This window comes from Entelurus aequoreus, linkage group LG08 (assembly GCF_033978785.1).
Source record: "Entelurus aequoreus isolate RoL-2023_Sb linkage group LG08, RoL_Eaeq_v1.1, whole genome shotgun sequence".
Classification (NCBI taxonomy): domain Eukaryota; kingdom Metazoa; phylum Chordata; class Actinopteri; order Syngnathiformes; family Syngnathidae; genus Entelurus; species Entelurus aequoreus.
The window spans coordinates 58411900-58425589 of NC_084738.1; the positions used below are offsets into that span (position 1 = coordinate 58411900).

The following is a 13690-nucleotide window of genomic DNA, read 5'->3' on the forward strand; positions in this document are numbered from 1 at the left end:
AAAAAAAAGTATGGCCACTCAGTCAACATTGACAACAACGTGACAAAATATTCTGTAACAATGTAAACATTTAAAACTTTTAACATTTAACAAAATTAAAAGTAGCTTATTTGCTTTTTAATGTGCAAATATAAAAGTAAACATCCAGTGCAAATCTTAATATTCTGCAATAGTATAAGCATTTCAAAAGTAAAAGTATTGCTTATTTTGCTTTAAAATGTGCAAAAATAAAGATAAACATCCAATACAAAAAAGTGCAAAACGAAATATTCTGTAACAACAGTGTAAACATTTCAACAAAAGTGAAAGTATTGCTTATTTGCTAAAATGTGCAAAAATAAAGTTAAACATCCAATACAAAAAAGTGCCAATCTAAATATTCTGGAGCACTGTAAACATTAAGTATTGCTTTTAAAATGTGCAAAATAAACATCCAGTCCAACACAGTACACAATAACCAATTCTACTCATTCCAGTGAGTGACTAACAGTTGTAATGAAGAAAGGTTAGCATGTCTACTTGCTTTGCTTCTTTTCTTGTTTACAATATTCCCAGCAGCTGAAAATAGGCGCTCAGAAGGGGTTGATGTGGCTGGAACTGAGAGGTAATTAGCCTTCACCTCAAACCAGGACTGCGAGCGAGCTGAGCTGCAGTTTAAGTTTCTAGTAGGTCAACGGGCTCATAGTGATGTTACTAGTAGTTGACTGGGAGGTGTTTATTATCATTTGGGGAGAGTCCGCTGCCTGATGCTCACCTGCTAAACACCTATCTGCTCGACGCTGAAGCGCTGACTACATGCGCTCTGAATACACACTGCTGATTGGCTGATAATGCTTCGTGTGTACCAATCAGATGGTTGTGTGGGTGGGACAATGCTGCGTGTGTACCAATCAGATGGTTGTATGGGTGGGACAATGCTGGGTGCTGAGACAGAGGCAGAGGAGCAAAGCAACTTGTTAAGACTTTAGCAGCTAAAGTTAGCTTTAGCTTAGAAACTCGTTCGGTACACCCCCGTACCGAACCGAAAGCCCCGTACCGAAACGGTTCAATACAAAACACATACCGTTACACCCCTAGCAGATACAAATGACACATTCATGTTTTTGTGTAATGACAACGTATGCTAACGCGGACGATTGACTAGTTGATGGTTGATGGTTTTCTTTTCAAATGTTCGTTCATAGCCGTTGTGCTGCTATGATAGGCCATTTCCGCTCGACACAGTGTGCATACAACAACATTATTAGGCTGTGTATTGAAATACTCCCACACTTTTGACGACTTTTGGCGTGCGTTTTTCCCCTCGCTCGCACAGTCTGCTTTGCGCGCCGCCATGACGGTAGTGTGACGTAAATATGCGACGCGTCGACGCACAAAAACGGCGTTGACGTATTTACGTAACCGATGACGTCGACTACGTCGACGCGTCGTTTCAGCCTTAGTCGAAGATAATACCCAGATTCTTTACCGAGTCGCCTTGTTTAATTGTTTGGTTGTCAAATGTTAAGGTGGTATTATTAAATAGATGTCGGTGTCTAGCAGGACCGATAATCAGCATTTCCGTTTTCTTAGCGTTGAGTTGCAAAAAGTTAGCGGACATCCATTGTTTAATTTCATTAAGACACGCCTCCAGCTGACTACAATCCGGCGTGTTGGTCAGCTTTAGGGGCATGTAGAGTTGAGTGTCATCAGCATAACAGTGAAAGCTAACACCGTACTTGCGTATGATGTCACCCAGCGGCAGCATGTAAATACTAAAGAGTGCAGGGCCAAGAACCGAACCCTGGGGAACTCCGCACGTTACCTTGACATAGTCCGAGGTCACATTGTTATGGGAGACGCACTGCATCCTGTCAGTAAGATAAGAGTTAAACCAAGACATGGCTAAGTCTGAAATACCAATACGTGTTTTGATACACTCTAATAAAATACTATGATCGACGGTATCGAAAGCGGCGCTAAGATCAAGAAGCAGCAACATAGATGACGCATCAGAATCCATCGTTAGCAATAGATCATTAGTCATTTTTGCGAGGGCTGTCTCCGTAGAGTGATTTGCCCTGAAACCGGATTGAAAAGGTTCACAGAGATTGTTAGTCACTAAGTGTTCATTTAGCTGCTGTGCAACAATTTTTTCGAGAATTTTGGAAATAAACGGAAGGTGGGAGACCGGTCGGTAGTTTACCATGAGGTCAGGATCGAGGTTAGGTCTTTTGAGCAGAGGATGAATAACCGCTTTTTTGAATGCTAGGGGAACAGTGCCGGAGGAAAGTGATACGTTTATAATATTTAACACTGATGGACCTAATAATACAAACAGTTCCTTGATAAGTTTCCCAGGAAGTGGGTCAAGTAAACATGTTGTTTGTTTTATCCCACTTACACGCTGTAATAATTCCTCTAATGTTATTTCATCAAAAATAGAGAGACTATTTTGGAGGGCAGTGTCCGTTGTATATACAGTCGTATTTGTGTTAATAGAACCCAGTTGTCAGCGTGGAGTTATTGAGTCTCTTTAGCTGATTGGAGAGCAAGTTCCCGCACCTAGTGGGTCCATGACCATGACTTCTGTTTTGTTTGATCAACCGTTTTACTGCCGTGTTTGGAAACAAAGAAGGCATGTAAATAATCATATACAAAATATTTCTGTAAATAAATCATTTCACAACGTGTATATCTGCGTCTTATAGTCTGGTACGGCTAATATATGGAAAATATTTTTTCTTCTGTATTTTAGTGGGTGCGTCTTATATACCAGTGTGCTCTATAGTCCGGAAAATACGGTACTGTGTCTTTGCAATAAAAAAAAGAGGGTTTTATTTGACAAAAATGGACAACAAATTAAAACTTGTTGATTTACAGTTGTTTTATCTTTGAAAGTACACCAAAATTAATATATGACTTGTTATTTTACACTTTAATGACGGAGAACCTTTTGGGTCCCTGGGACCTTAACATGGTATTGCACATGGTAATTGGGATTTGTTATATATTGTATATATTATATAAAAATACAATATAATGTAATAACTAGAGATGTCCGATAATGGCCTTTTTGCCGATATCCGATATTCCGATATTGTCCAACTCTTAATTACCGATTCCGATATCAACCGATACCAATATATACAGTCGTGGAATTAACACATTATTATGCTTAATTTTGTTGTGTTGCCCCGCTGGATGCATTAAACAATGTAACAAGGTTTTCCAAAATAAATCAACTCAAGTTATGGGAAGAAATTCCAACATGGCACTGCCATATTTATTATTGAAGTCACAGCAGCTTGGAATTTGGGACATGCTCTCCCCGAGAGAGCATGAGGAGGTTGAGGTGGGGGCGTGGGGGGTAGTGGGGGGTGTATATTGTAGCGTCCCGGAAGAGTTAGTGCTGCAAGGGGTTCTGAGTATTTGTTCTGTTGTGTTTATGTTGTGTTACGGTGCAGATGTTCTCCCGAAATGTGTTTGTCATTCTTGTTTGGTGTGGGTTCACAGGGTGGCGCATATTTGTAACAGTGTTAAAGTTGTTTATTCGGTCACCCTCATTGTGACCTGTATGGCTGTTGACCAAGTATGCCTTGCATTCACTTGTGTGTGTGAAAAGCCGTAGATATTATGTGATTGGGCCGGCAGCAAAGGCAGTGCCTTTAAGGCACGCTTCCAATATTGTTGTCTGGGTGGAAATCGGGAGAAATTCGGGAGAATGGTTGCCCCGGGAGATTTTCGGGAGGGGCACTGAAATTCGGGAGTCTCCCAGGAAAATCGTGAGGGTTGGCAAGTATGACTGGGAGATGCAACTGCTCTGTACTTCTCCCTACGTCCGTGTACCACTCCGTACAGTGGCGTTTTAAAAATTCATAAATTTTACTTTTTGAAACTGATACTGATCATTTCCGATATTATCGGACATCTCTATTAATAACATATCAGTATATATTTTATACTGTATATTTAATATGTAAATATTACATATGTTATATTTTATATTGCTACTATGGTACATTTGTTATCTACTTTATATCTGCATTACCCTTTCCATCCTTTGTAACTGAGCTACTGTGTGGAACAATTTCCCTAGTGGATCAATAAAGTTTGTCGAACTCTAAAGCTAAGTTCTGTAAAATTGAGGGAAGTCGTAATGGTTGCAATATTTATATGTATTAGTTTTAAAAATGAAAAATATCAAAATGGCCCCCGATGCTCTCATTTTTTAGTAGGCGGTGGAAAACCGCCTCAGTGGAAAACGCTTGGACGCCCCTGCTTATTTTCATGTAGTTACACAACCCATATTTGGACGTTTGTCTGTTGATTCAGAACCGTCCACGTCCCAATCGTGATTCATCATTTCATTAGCACCCGCGCTAACATGCATGCTAACTGTAGGTTTGGTTAGCAGTGTGTTTTTTTTTGTTTTGTTTTGCGACCACGGTTTGCCTCTCTCGTCTTTATCGTCTTCAAGGATCCTCTGGGCGAGGTCAGCCAGTTTGAGGTTTTGAATCCAAGGGTAATGTTTACGTTCCTGTGACTGTGGAAAAACAAGACAACTAGATAAATGTCCATCAAATAGTGCGGGCGGGGGAGGGGTAATGTTCTTTGTACTGTATGGCCTTGTTTGTTTTCTATGAGCTGTACTGCCCCCCCACCACCCACCACCCTAACAATCCTCATTTTATGTCACCCAGGGCGGAGACGAGGCGGACCGTGCGACGCGGGAGACCCCAGGAAATAATTAGCCGTGCTGGCACACACAGAATGACTGGTAGGTGGACGCCACGTGCACCGTGCACACTCTTTATTTGTTTTATGTTTATGACGTGCGAGGGCTGGCCTCGGGGTTGTAGCTGCTGCCTGCTCAGCTATGCCGTTTCCTATGAAGCTTATTATGATTCATTTTATGAGCGTGTCGGCGGGTTGTTGCCTAATGGCATTTCTGCAGACTTGAAGGCAGTTTGAACGTTGCAGGCTGCAGCGTGTTCCTATGCATTGGAATATAATAAATGCATTTAACAATGGTTGTGTTTGGGACTTACGTGGGTCCTGCTTTGATGGTGACGTTCAGTTTTACCCCGCAGGGCTGTTTTGTGGTGGCGGGTTAAGGGGGGCCAAATGAACTTATTATCCCTTTCGCTGTCGGCTTTTCCTTGGTCAGCACCTTTTTACTGCAGTTTTTACACCGAATGCCCTTCCTGCCGCTACCCTGGCCGGCAATTGAACCATTAAAGGTAGCGGCATGTACAGTTACACCATTTAATGATTTAAATCAGGGGTGTCCAAACTACTGAGAGATGCTCAATGAAAACTCAAAGCAAACGAGAGCCAATATATAAATATCTATATCAACCTCAAATTATCTGTAGATGTTTAATTGTTTATTTATTTTATGTTTTATGCCCGTTTTGTTAAAGAAAACACTAATAATACAATATTTCCCCCCATTTTTTGAAAGTGGAATATTAAATGTAAAGTAATCAGAACATTAAATAGGCCAATAATTCAGAACAACATTGATTATATTAAAAAAAAAAAATGTTTTTAACCATGACAGTTTGAAAAATTCCACTAAAACTCTTGGGGATCCTAAAGGGTCCCACTCCTAAAAGAGTTAAAAATAAGTATTTTATTTATTTATTTTTTTACTTTCAACGCCTAAATCGCTACATCAACCTCAGATTATCAATCAATCAATCAATCAATCAATGTTTATTTATATAGCCCTAAATCACAAGTGTCTCAAAGGGCTGTACAAGCCACAACGACATCCTCGGTGTCGAGTGGGTCTGACATAATATTGTGAAAGTCCAACACATCAGCGAAAGTCCAGTCCATGGTGGGGCCAGCGGGAACCATCCCGAGCGGAGACGGGTCAGCAGCGTAGAGATGTCCCCATCTGATGGACAGGCTAGCGGTCCACCCCGGGTTGGGAGCAGAGTAGAAAAGAAAAGAAAAGAAACGGCAGATCAACTGGTCTAAAAAGGGAGTCTATTTAAAGGCTAGAGTATACAAATGAGTTTTAAGATGAGACTTAAATGCTTCTACTGAGGTAGCATCTCTAACTTTTACCGGGAGGGCATTCCATAGTATTGGAGCCCGAATAGAAAACGCTCTATAGCCCGCAGACTTTTTTTGGGCTCTGGGAATCACTAATAAGCCGGAGTTCTTTGAACGCAGATTTCTTGCCGGGACATATGGTACAATACAATCGTCAAGATAGGCAGGAGCTTGACCGTGTAGTATTTTATACGTAAGTAGTAAAACCTTAAAGTCGCATCTTAGGTGCACAGGAAGCCAGTGCAAGTGAGCCAGTATAGGCGTAATATGATCAAACTTTCTTGTTTTTGTCAAAAGTCTAGCAGCCGCATTTTGTACCATCTGTAATCTTTTAATGCTAGACATAGGGAGGCCTGAAAATAAAACGTTACAGTAATCGAGACGAGATGTAACGAACGCATGGATAATGATCTCAGCATCGCTTGTGGACAAAATGGAACGAATTTTAGCGATATTACGGAGATGAAAGAAGGCCGTTTTAGTAACACTCTTAATGTGTGACTCAAACGAGAGAGTTGGGTCGAAGATAATACCCAGATTCTTTACCGAGTCGCCTTGTTTAATTGTTTGGTTGTCAAATGTTAAGGTGGTATTATTAAATAGATGTTGGTGTTGAGCAGGACCGATAATCAGCATTTCCGTTTTCTTAGCGTTGAGTTGCAAAAAGTTAGCGGACATCCATTGTTTAATTTCATTAAGACACGCCTCCAGCTGACTACAATCCGGCGTGTTGGTCAGCTTTAGGGGCATGTAGAGTTGGGTGTCATCAGCATAACAGTGAAAGCTAACACCGTATTTGCGTATAATGTCACCTAGCGGCAGCATGTAAATACTAAAGAGTGCAGGGCCAAGAACTGAACCCTGGGGAACTCCGCATGTTACCTTAACATAGTCCGAGGTCACATTGTTATGGGAGACACACTGCATCCTGTCAGTAAGATAAGAGTTAAACCAAGACAAGGCTAAGTCTGACATCCCAATACGCGTTTTGATACGCTCTAATAAAATATTATGATCAACAGTATCGAAAGCGGCGCTAAGATCAAGAAGCAGCAACATAGATGACGCATCAGAATCCATCGTTAGCAATAGATCATTAGTCATTTTTGCGAGGGCTGTCTCCGTAGAGTGATTTGCCCTGAAACCGGATTGAAAAGGTTCACAGAGATTGTTAGTCACTAAGTGTTCATTTAGCTGCTGTGCGACAATTTTTTCGAGAATTTTCGAGATAAACGGTAGGTGGGACACCGGCCGGTAGTTCACCATGAGGTCAGGATCGAGGTTAGGTCTTTTGAGTAGAGGATGAATAACCGCTTTTTTGAATGCTAGAGGAACAGTACCAGAGGAAAGTGATAGGTTTATAATATTTAACACTGATGGACCTAATAAAACAAAAAGCTCCTTGATAAGTTTCCCAGGAATTGGGTCAAGTAAACATGTTGTTTGTTTTGTCCCATTTACACATTTTAACAATTCCTCCAATGTTATTTCATCAAAGAGAGAGAAACTATTTTGGAGGGCAATGTCCGTCGTATATACCGTCGTATTTGTGTTAATAGAACCCAGTTGTAGCTGAGATGCATTGTCTTTAATCTCTTTTCTAATGACTTCAATTTTCTTATTAAAGAAATTCATAAAGTCATCTGCTGAGTGGGTGGAGCTACTGGGAGGAGTCCCTTGTTGGGTTAGCGATGCTACTGTACTAAACAAAAATTTAGGATCATTTTTGTTGAGGTGGATGAGATTTGAGTAATATTTAGCTTTAGCTGAGGTAAGCATGCGTTTATAAGTTATTAAACTATCACTCCATGCTTGATGGAAAACCTCAAGTTTAGTCGCACGCCATTTGCGTTCCAGCTTTCTACATGATAATTTCTGGGCTTTAGTTTCTTCTGTAAACCATGGGGTACGCCTTTTAGGGGCCCTTTTTAGCTTTAGCGGTGCTACAATATCAATGGTGTCGCGCAGGGCGTCGTTAAAGCTGTTAGTGAGGTTATCAATAGAGCCCACATAATTTGGGAATGGCGCCATTACTGAAGGCAGTAGGTCAGTAAGAGTCGTCGTTGTGGCAGTATTAATGTTGCGGCTGCTATAGTAGTTATTATTATTATTATTAGTTTGTTGACAATGAGTCAGAACTTCGAATTTTATAAGGTAATGATCGGACATTACTTTAGTGTACGGGAGTATCGTAACTTTAGAGGTGGTGACACCCCTGACAAGCACTAGATCTATCGTATTACCGTTGCGATGCGTGGGTTCATTTATTATTTGTGTAAGACCACAGCTATCAATTATAGTCTGGAGCGCCACGCATGGAGGGTCCGATGGGGTATTCATATGGATGTTAAAGTCTCCCATTATGATTATATTGTCGGCGTGCGTCACTAGATCAGCAACGAACTCTGAAAATTCATTGATAAAGTCCGAATAGGGCCCAGGGGGGCGGTAGATGACAGCCAGGTGGAGAGGCAGCGGTGTGACAAACCTCACAGTAAGCACCTCAAACGAGTTATATTTATTATTTAGGTCCGAGGTAAGGCTAAAGTTTTTGTTGTATATTAGTGCAACACCCCCACCCCTTTTAATGGGGCGGGCAATATGCGTTCCCGCATAGCCAGGAGGAGACGCCTCACCCAGCGCAAAAAATTCGTCTGGTTTGAGCCAGGTCTCGGCTAGACCAACGACATCAAGATTGTTGTCTCTGATGACTTCATTAACTAATAACGTTTTGGAAGACAATGACCTTATGTTTAAAAAGCCCATATTATAGGTAGTGGGCTGTTTTGAGGAGTTTTTGTTGAAAGTATCCGTAGTAGCAATATTAATAATGTTACGTTTATTATGCATAGTGCACTTTAAATAATTTCGACCATATCTAGGAATTGATATGACAGGAATTTTTAGATTGTTTGCCACCTCAGTAAAATGCATGTCCACCTCTGACGCAGAAAAAACATTATGTGAGTTGTATATTATTCTAGAAGAATTGCTATGTGTGCAGGGATTATCCAGCCTGGCGCTGGCTAGTTTTAGCTTAACAGACTCCTTATTAGCGCTTCTTTGTGGATTAGCATTTAGCTTTTTCGTTAGCCCCGCTAACAACAAAGCATTTAGCTTTTTCGTTAGCCCCGCTAACAACAAAGCATTTAGCTTTGTTGTTAGCCCCGCCCGACACCCCCGCTTCTGCTTCCGAGCGCATCGCTTACGTCTCTTTCGCTGACGGTCTCCGCTGGTAGTCGACGCCGCTGCTTCAAAGGCCACTGCTGGATGTAGCTCGCGAAGAATTCCCAAGCTAGCGAGTAGGTCCACCGTACACGCATCTTTCAGCCCAAAATGGCCCGATCTCTCCACATCCAGAATCGTAAGTCGGTCGTAAGTGATCACGGAGTGAACACGCTGTGAGCCAGCCATGAAATTGACTGAATTGAGGGGTATTTTTGCCAAATCGGTCTACACTTCCAGGAGCGCTCGCACGAAGCCGCTGCTCTGAAGCGCAGCCATCTTGGAAAAAAAAATTATCTGACACATTATCTGTCAATATTTAGAAAACTTTAAAAAAAAAAAAAGTTTTAAGCCCGTTTTGTTAAAGAAACCCAGTTTTTGTTATGGCTAAAACACAAATAAAACAATATTTCCCCCCAAAACATTTTGAAAGTGGAATATTTCATGTAAAGTAATTGGAACATTAAATAGGCCAATAATTCAGAACAACATTGATTATATTTAATTATTATTTTTTTAACAATGACAGTTTGAAAAATTCCACTAAAACTCTTGAAGATCCAAAAGGGTCCCACTCCAAAAAGATTTAAAAATAAGTATTTTATTTATTTATTTTTTTACTTTCAAAGCCTAAATCGCTACAACAACCTCAGATTATCTGTCAATATTTAGAAAACTCAAAAAAAAAAAGATTTATGCCTGTTTTGTTAAAGAAACCCAGTTTTTTTATGCCTAAAACACAAATAAAACAGTATTTCCCCCCAAAACATTTTGAAAGTGGAGTATTTCATGCAAAGTAATTGGAACGTTAAATAGGCCAATAATTCATAACAACATTGATTATATTTAATTTTTATTTTTTTAACAATGACAGTTTGAAAAATTCCACTAAAACTCTTGGGGATCCAAAAGGGTCCCACTCCTAAAAGAGTTAAAAATAGGTATTTTTTATTTTTTACTTTCAACGCCTAAATCGCTACATCAACCTCAGATTATCTGTCAATATTCAGAAAACTTAAAAAAAATAAAAATGTTTATGCCCGTTTTGTTAAAGAAAAGCCAGTTTTTTTTATGGCTAAAACACAAATAAAACAATATTTTCCCCAAAAACATTTTAAAAGTGGAATATTTCATGTACAGTAATTAGAACATTAAATAGGCCAATAATTCAGAACAACATTGATTTTATTTCATTATAATTTTTTTTAACAATGACAGTTTGAAAAATTCCACTAAAACTGTTGGGGATCCAAAAGGGTCCCACTCCTAAAAGAGTTAAAAATAAGTATTTTATTTATTTATGTTTTTACTTTCAACGCCTAAATCCCACATCAACCTCAGATTATCTGTCAATATTTGGAAAACTTTTTTAAAAATGTTTTATGCCCATTTTGTTAAAGAAAACCCAGTTTTTGTATGGCTAAAACACAAATAAAAGAATATTTCCCCCCAAAACATTTTGAAAGTGGACTATTTATTGTAAAGTAATTGGAGCCTTAAATAGGTTAATAATTCATAACAACATTGATTTTATTTATTTTATAATTTTTTTTAACAATGATAGTTTTAAAAAATCCCACTAAAATTATTGGGGATCAAAAAGGGTCCCACTCCTAAAAGAGTTAAAAATAAGTATTTGATTTATTTATTTATTACTTTCAACGCCTAAATCGCTATATCAACCTCAGATTATCTGTTATTTAGAAAACTTTTTAAAAAAAAAGGTTATAGGCCCGTTTTGTAAAGAAAACCTATTTTTTTATGGCTAAAACACAAATAATACAATATTTCCCCCCAAAACATTTTGAAAGTGGACTATTTATTGTAAAGTAATTGGAGCCTTAAATAGGTTAATAATTCATAACAACATTGATTTTATTTATTTTATAATTTTTTTAACAATGATAGTTTTAAAAAATCCCACTTAAATTATTGGGGATAAAAAAGGGTCCCACTCATAAAAGAGTTAAAAATAAGTATTTGATTTATTTATTTTTTACTTTCAACGCCTAAATCTCTATGTCAACCTCAGATTATCTGTCGATATTTAAACTTTTTGTAAAAATGTTTTATGCCCATTTTGTTAAAGAAAAGCCTGGTTTTTATGGCTAAAACACATATAATACAATATTTCCCCCCAAAACATTTTGAAAGTGGAATATTTAATGTGAAGTAATTGGAACGTTAAATAGGCTAATAATTCAGAACAACATTGATTTTATTCAATAATTTTTTTTAACAATGATAGTTTTAAAAAATTCCTCTAAAATTATTGGGGATGAAAAAGGGTCCCACTCATAAAAGTGTTAAAAATAATCATTTTTTTTCGAGATTAACTTCAGATCTCTCTGTGGCTAATAATTTTTATTAATTTTACATGTTTTTTTCTGTTTGTTTTATGCCCATTTTGTCATAGAAAACTGTTTTTTATATGGCTAACACCCAAAATGTGCAATATTTTCCATATTTCAAAGTGGACTATTTAATGTACACTACCGTTCAAAAGTTTGGGATCACATTGAAATGTCCTTATTTTTGAAGGAAAAGCACTGTACTTTTCAATGAAGATAACTTTAAACTAGTCTTAACTTTAAAGAAATACACTCTATACATTGCTAATGTGGTAAATGACTATTCTAGCTGCAAATGTCTGGTTTTTGGTGCAATATCTACATAGGTGTATAGAGGCCCATTTCCAGCAACTATCACTCCAGTGTTCTAATGGTACAATGTGTTTGTTCATTGGCTCAGAAGGCTAATTGATGATTAGAAAACCCTTGTGCAATCATGTTCCCACATCTGAAAACAGTTTAGCTCGTTACAGAAGCTACAAAACTGACCTTCCTTTGAGCAGATTGAGTTTCTGGAGCATCACATTTGTGGGGTCAATTAAACGCTCATAATGGCCAGAAAAAGACAACTTTCATCTGAAATTCGACAGTCTATTCTTGTTCTTAGAAATGAAGGCTATTCCACAAAATTGTTTAGGTGACCCCAAACTTTTGAACGGTAGTGTAAATTAATTAAATAGGTCAATAATTCATAAGATAGATTTTATTTATTTATTTATTTATTTATTTAACAATGACAGTTTAAATAAATCCCACAAAAATTATCGGGGATCCAAAAGAGTCACCCTCTGTGTTAAAAACAACTTTTAAATTTTTTTTTACTTTCAACACCTAAATCTCTAGATCAACATAAGATCTCTCTGTCGATAATAATTTTTTATTAATTCTAAATGTTTTTGTTTGTTCCTCTTATTCCCTTTTTATCATAGGAAACTATTTTTTAATTGGCAAACACCCCAAATTTGCAATATTTTCCATATTTTAAAATTGAATTTTTGATGTGAAGTAATTGGAGCTATAAATAGGTCAATAATTCATAACAACATTGATTTTGATTCTTTTTTTTTTTTTTTTTTTTTAGCAATGACAGTTTTAAATAAAAAATCAACCTGCATGGAGGCATTGTGTTATTAGAGTCAACATTGCAACTTTTTCTTGTTACATTTCACCTGTATGCTCTTTTATTATGTTTTATTTTTATTTTTATTAAATAGTATTTTTAGAACATGCCACGGGCCTTTAAAAAAATTGCTAATGGCCACAATTTGGACACCACTGATTTAAATGTTGTTATGCTGTAATTTGTGCAACACATGTCTAGTTGTAATGTTTTAGGGGACATAAATAATGTGGGAAAGACAAAGAGTGAGTCAGAAACATTAAAAGGAAAACTAATATTTAATGGAGTTAGAAAATAACTTTTCTCTTTTGCTTCTTTATGCCGATTTTTAAATGTAAAAAATGGAGACACTTTTTGGTAAATATAGCGACAAATTTGCTACGTTGGCAACACTGATCCCTACTGCTCAGTCTTCTTACTCTCTGGCAGACCAGACAGTGTGAGGTCTGTTAAGTTGACATGCTTATAATGTCTATTTGTAATATTTGTTCATGAATGCCTGTGAAAGACTACTAGGTGTGAATAGCTGTTTGTGACCTTGCAGAGTAGCCAACAAATGACTTACTTCCTGAGGTCAATACACAGGTCGTCCAGGTTAATCCTTTTGCACAGTCTGGGTGCTGCTGGCAGGAGAAAGTCCGCCGCCGCCATCAATTGCTGTCAGCCGGCCAGCTGACGTTACATAATGTCACTCGTGCGCTCACTTTCATGTCAATGATGTGGATTTGATGCTTTCCACAGGATGAGGTTATGGAAAAGAAGGTGTAGTTTAGTGTTCCTCTGTGTCACATTATTTGCACACAATCAAATAAAGATGGGGGCTTTATGGGAAAGTGGGCGTGTCACACAAATCCTCCTTTTTATTTTTGGTTTGATTCATTTGTATTTATTTATTCAGTTCATTTTTAAGTCTAAGGTAGGTTTTAATGTCGATGTTTCGTGCTCG

General features: G+C 37.9%; 2 protein-coding genes across 4 annotated transcripts in view; one reads left to right on the plus strand and one right to left on the minus strand.

The window, feature by feature from the left end:
• The window catches only part of LOC133656094 (thyroid hormone receptor alpha-B), a 350922-nt gene that overhangs the window by 149381 nt on the left and 187851 nt on the right, over positions 1–13690 (plus strand). For all 3 annotated transcript variants that reach the window (XM_062056910.1, XM_062056909.1, XM_062056912.1), the window contains exon 3: positions 4683–4759. The gene's annotated coding sequence lies outside the window, so the exon portion shown is untranslated. The remainder of the gene's footprint in view (positions 1–4682; positions 4760–13690) is intronic.
• LOC133655271 (uncharacterized) overlaps positions 1–13690 on the minus strand; it is a 44232-nt gene that overhangs the window by 3433 nt on the left and 27109 nt on the right. Inside the window, exon 3 of the mRNA XM_062055261.1 lies at positions 1532–1750. Within this exon, the coding sequence (XP_061911245.1) occupies positions 1532–1750 (219 nt within the window). The remainder of the gene's footprint in view (positions 1–1531; positions 1751–13690) is intronic.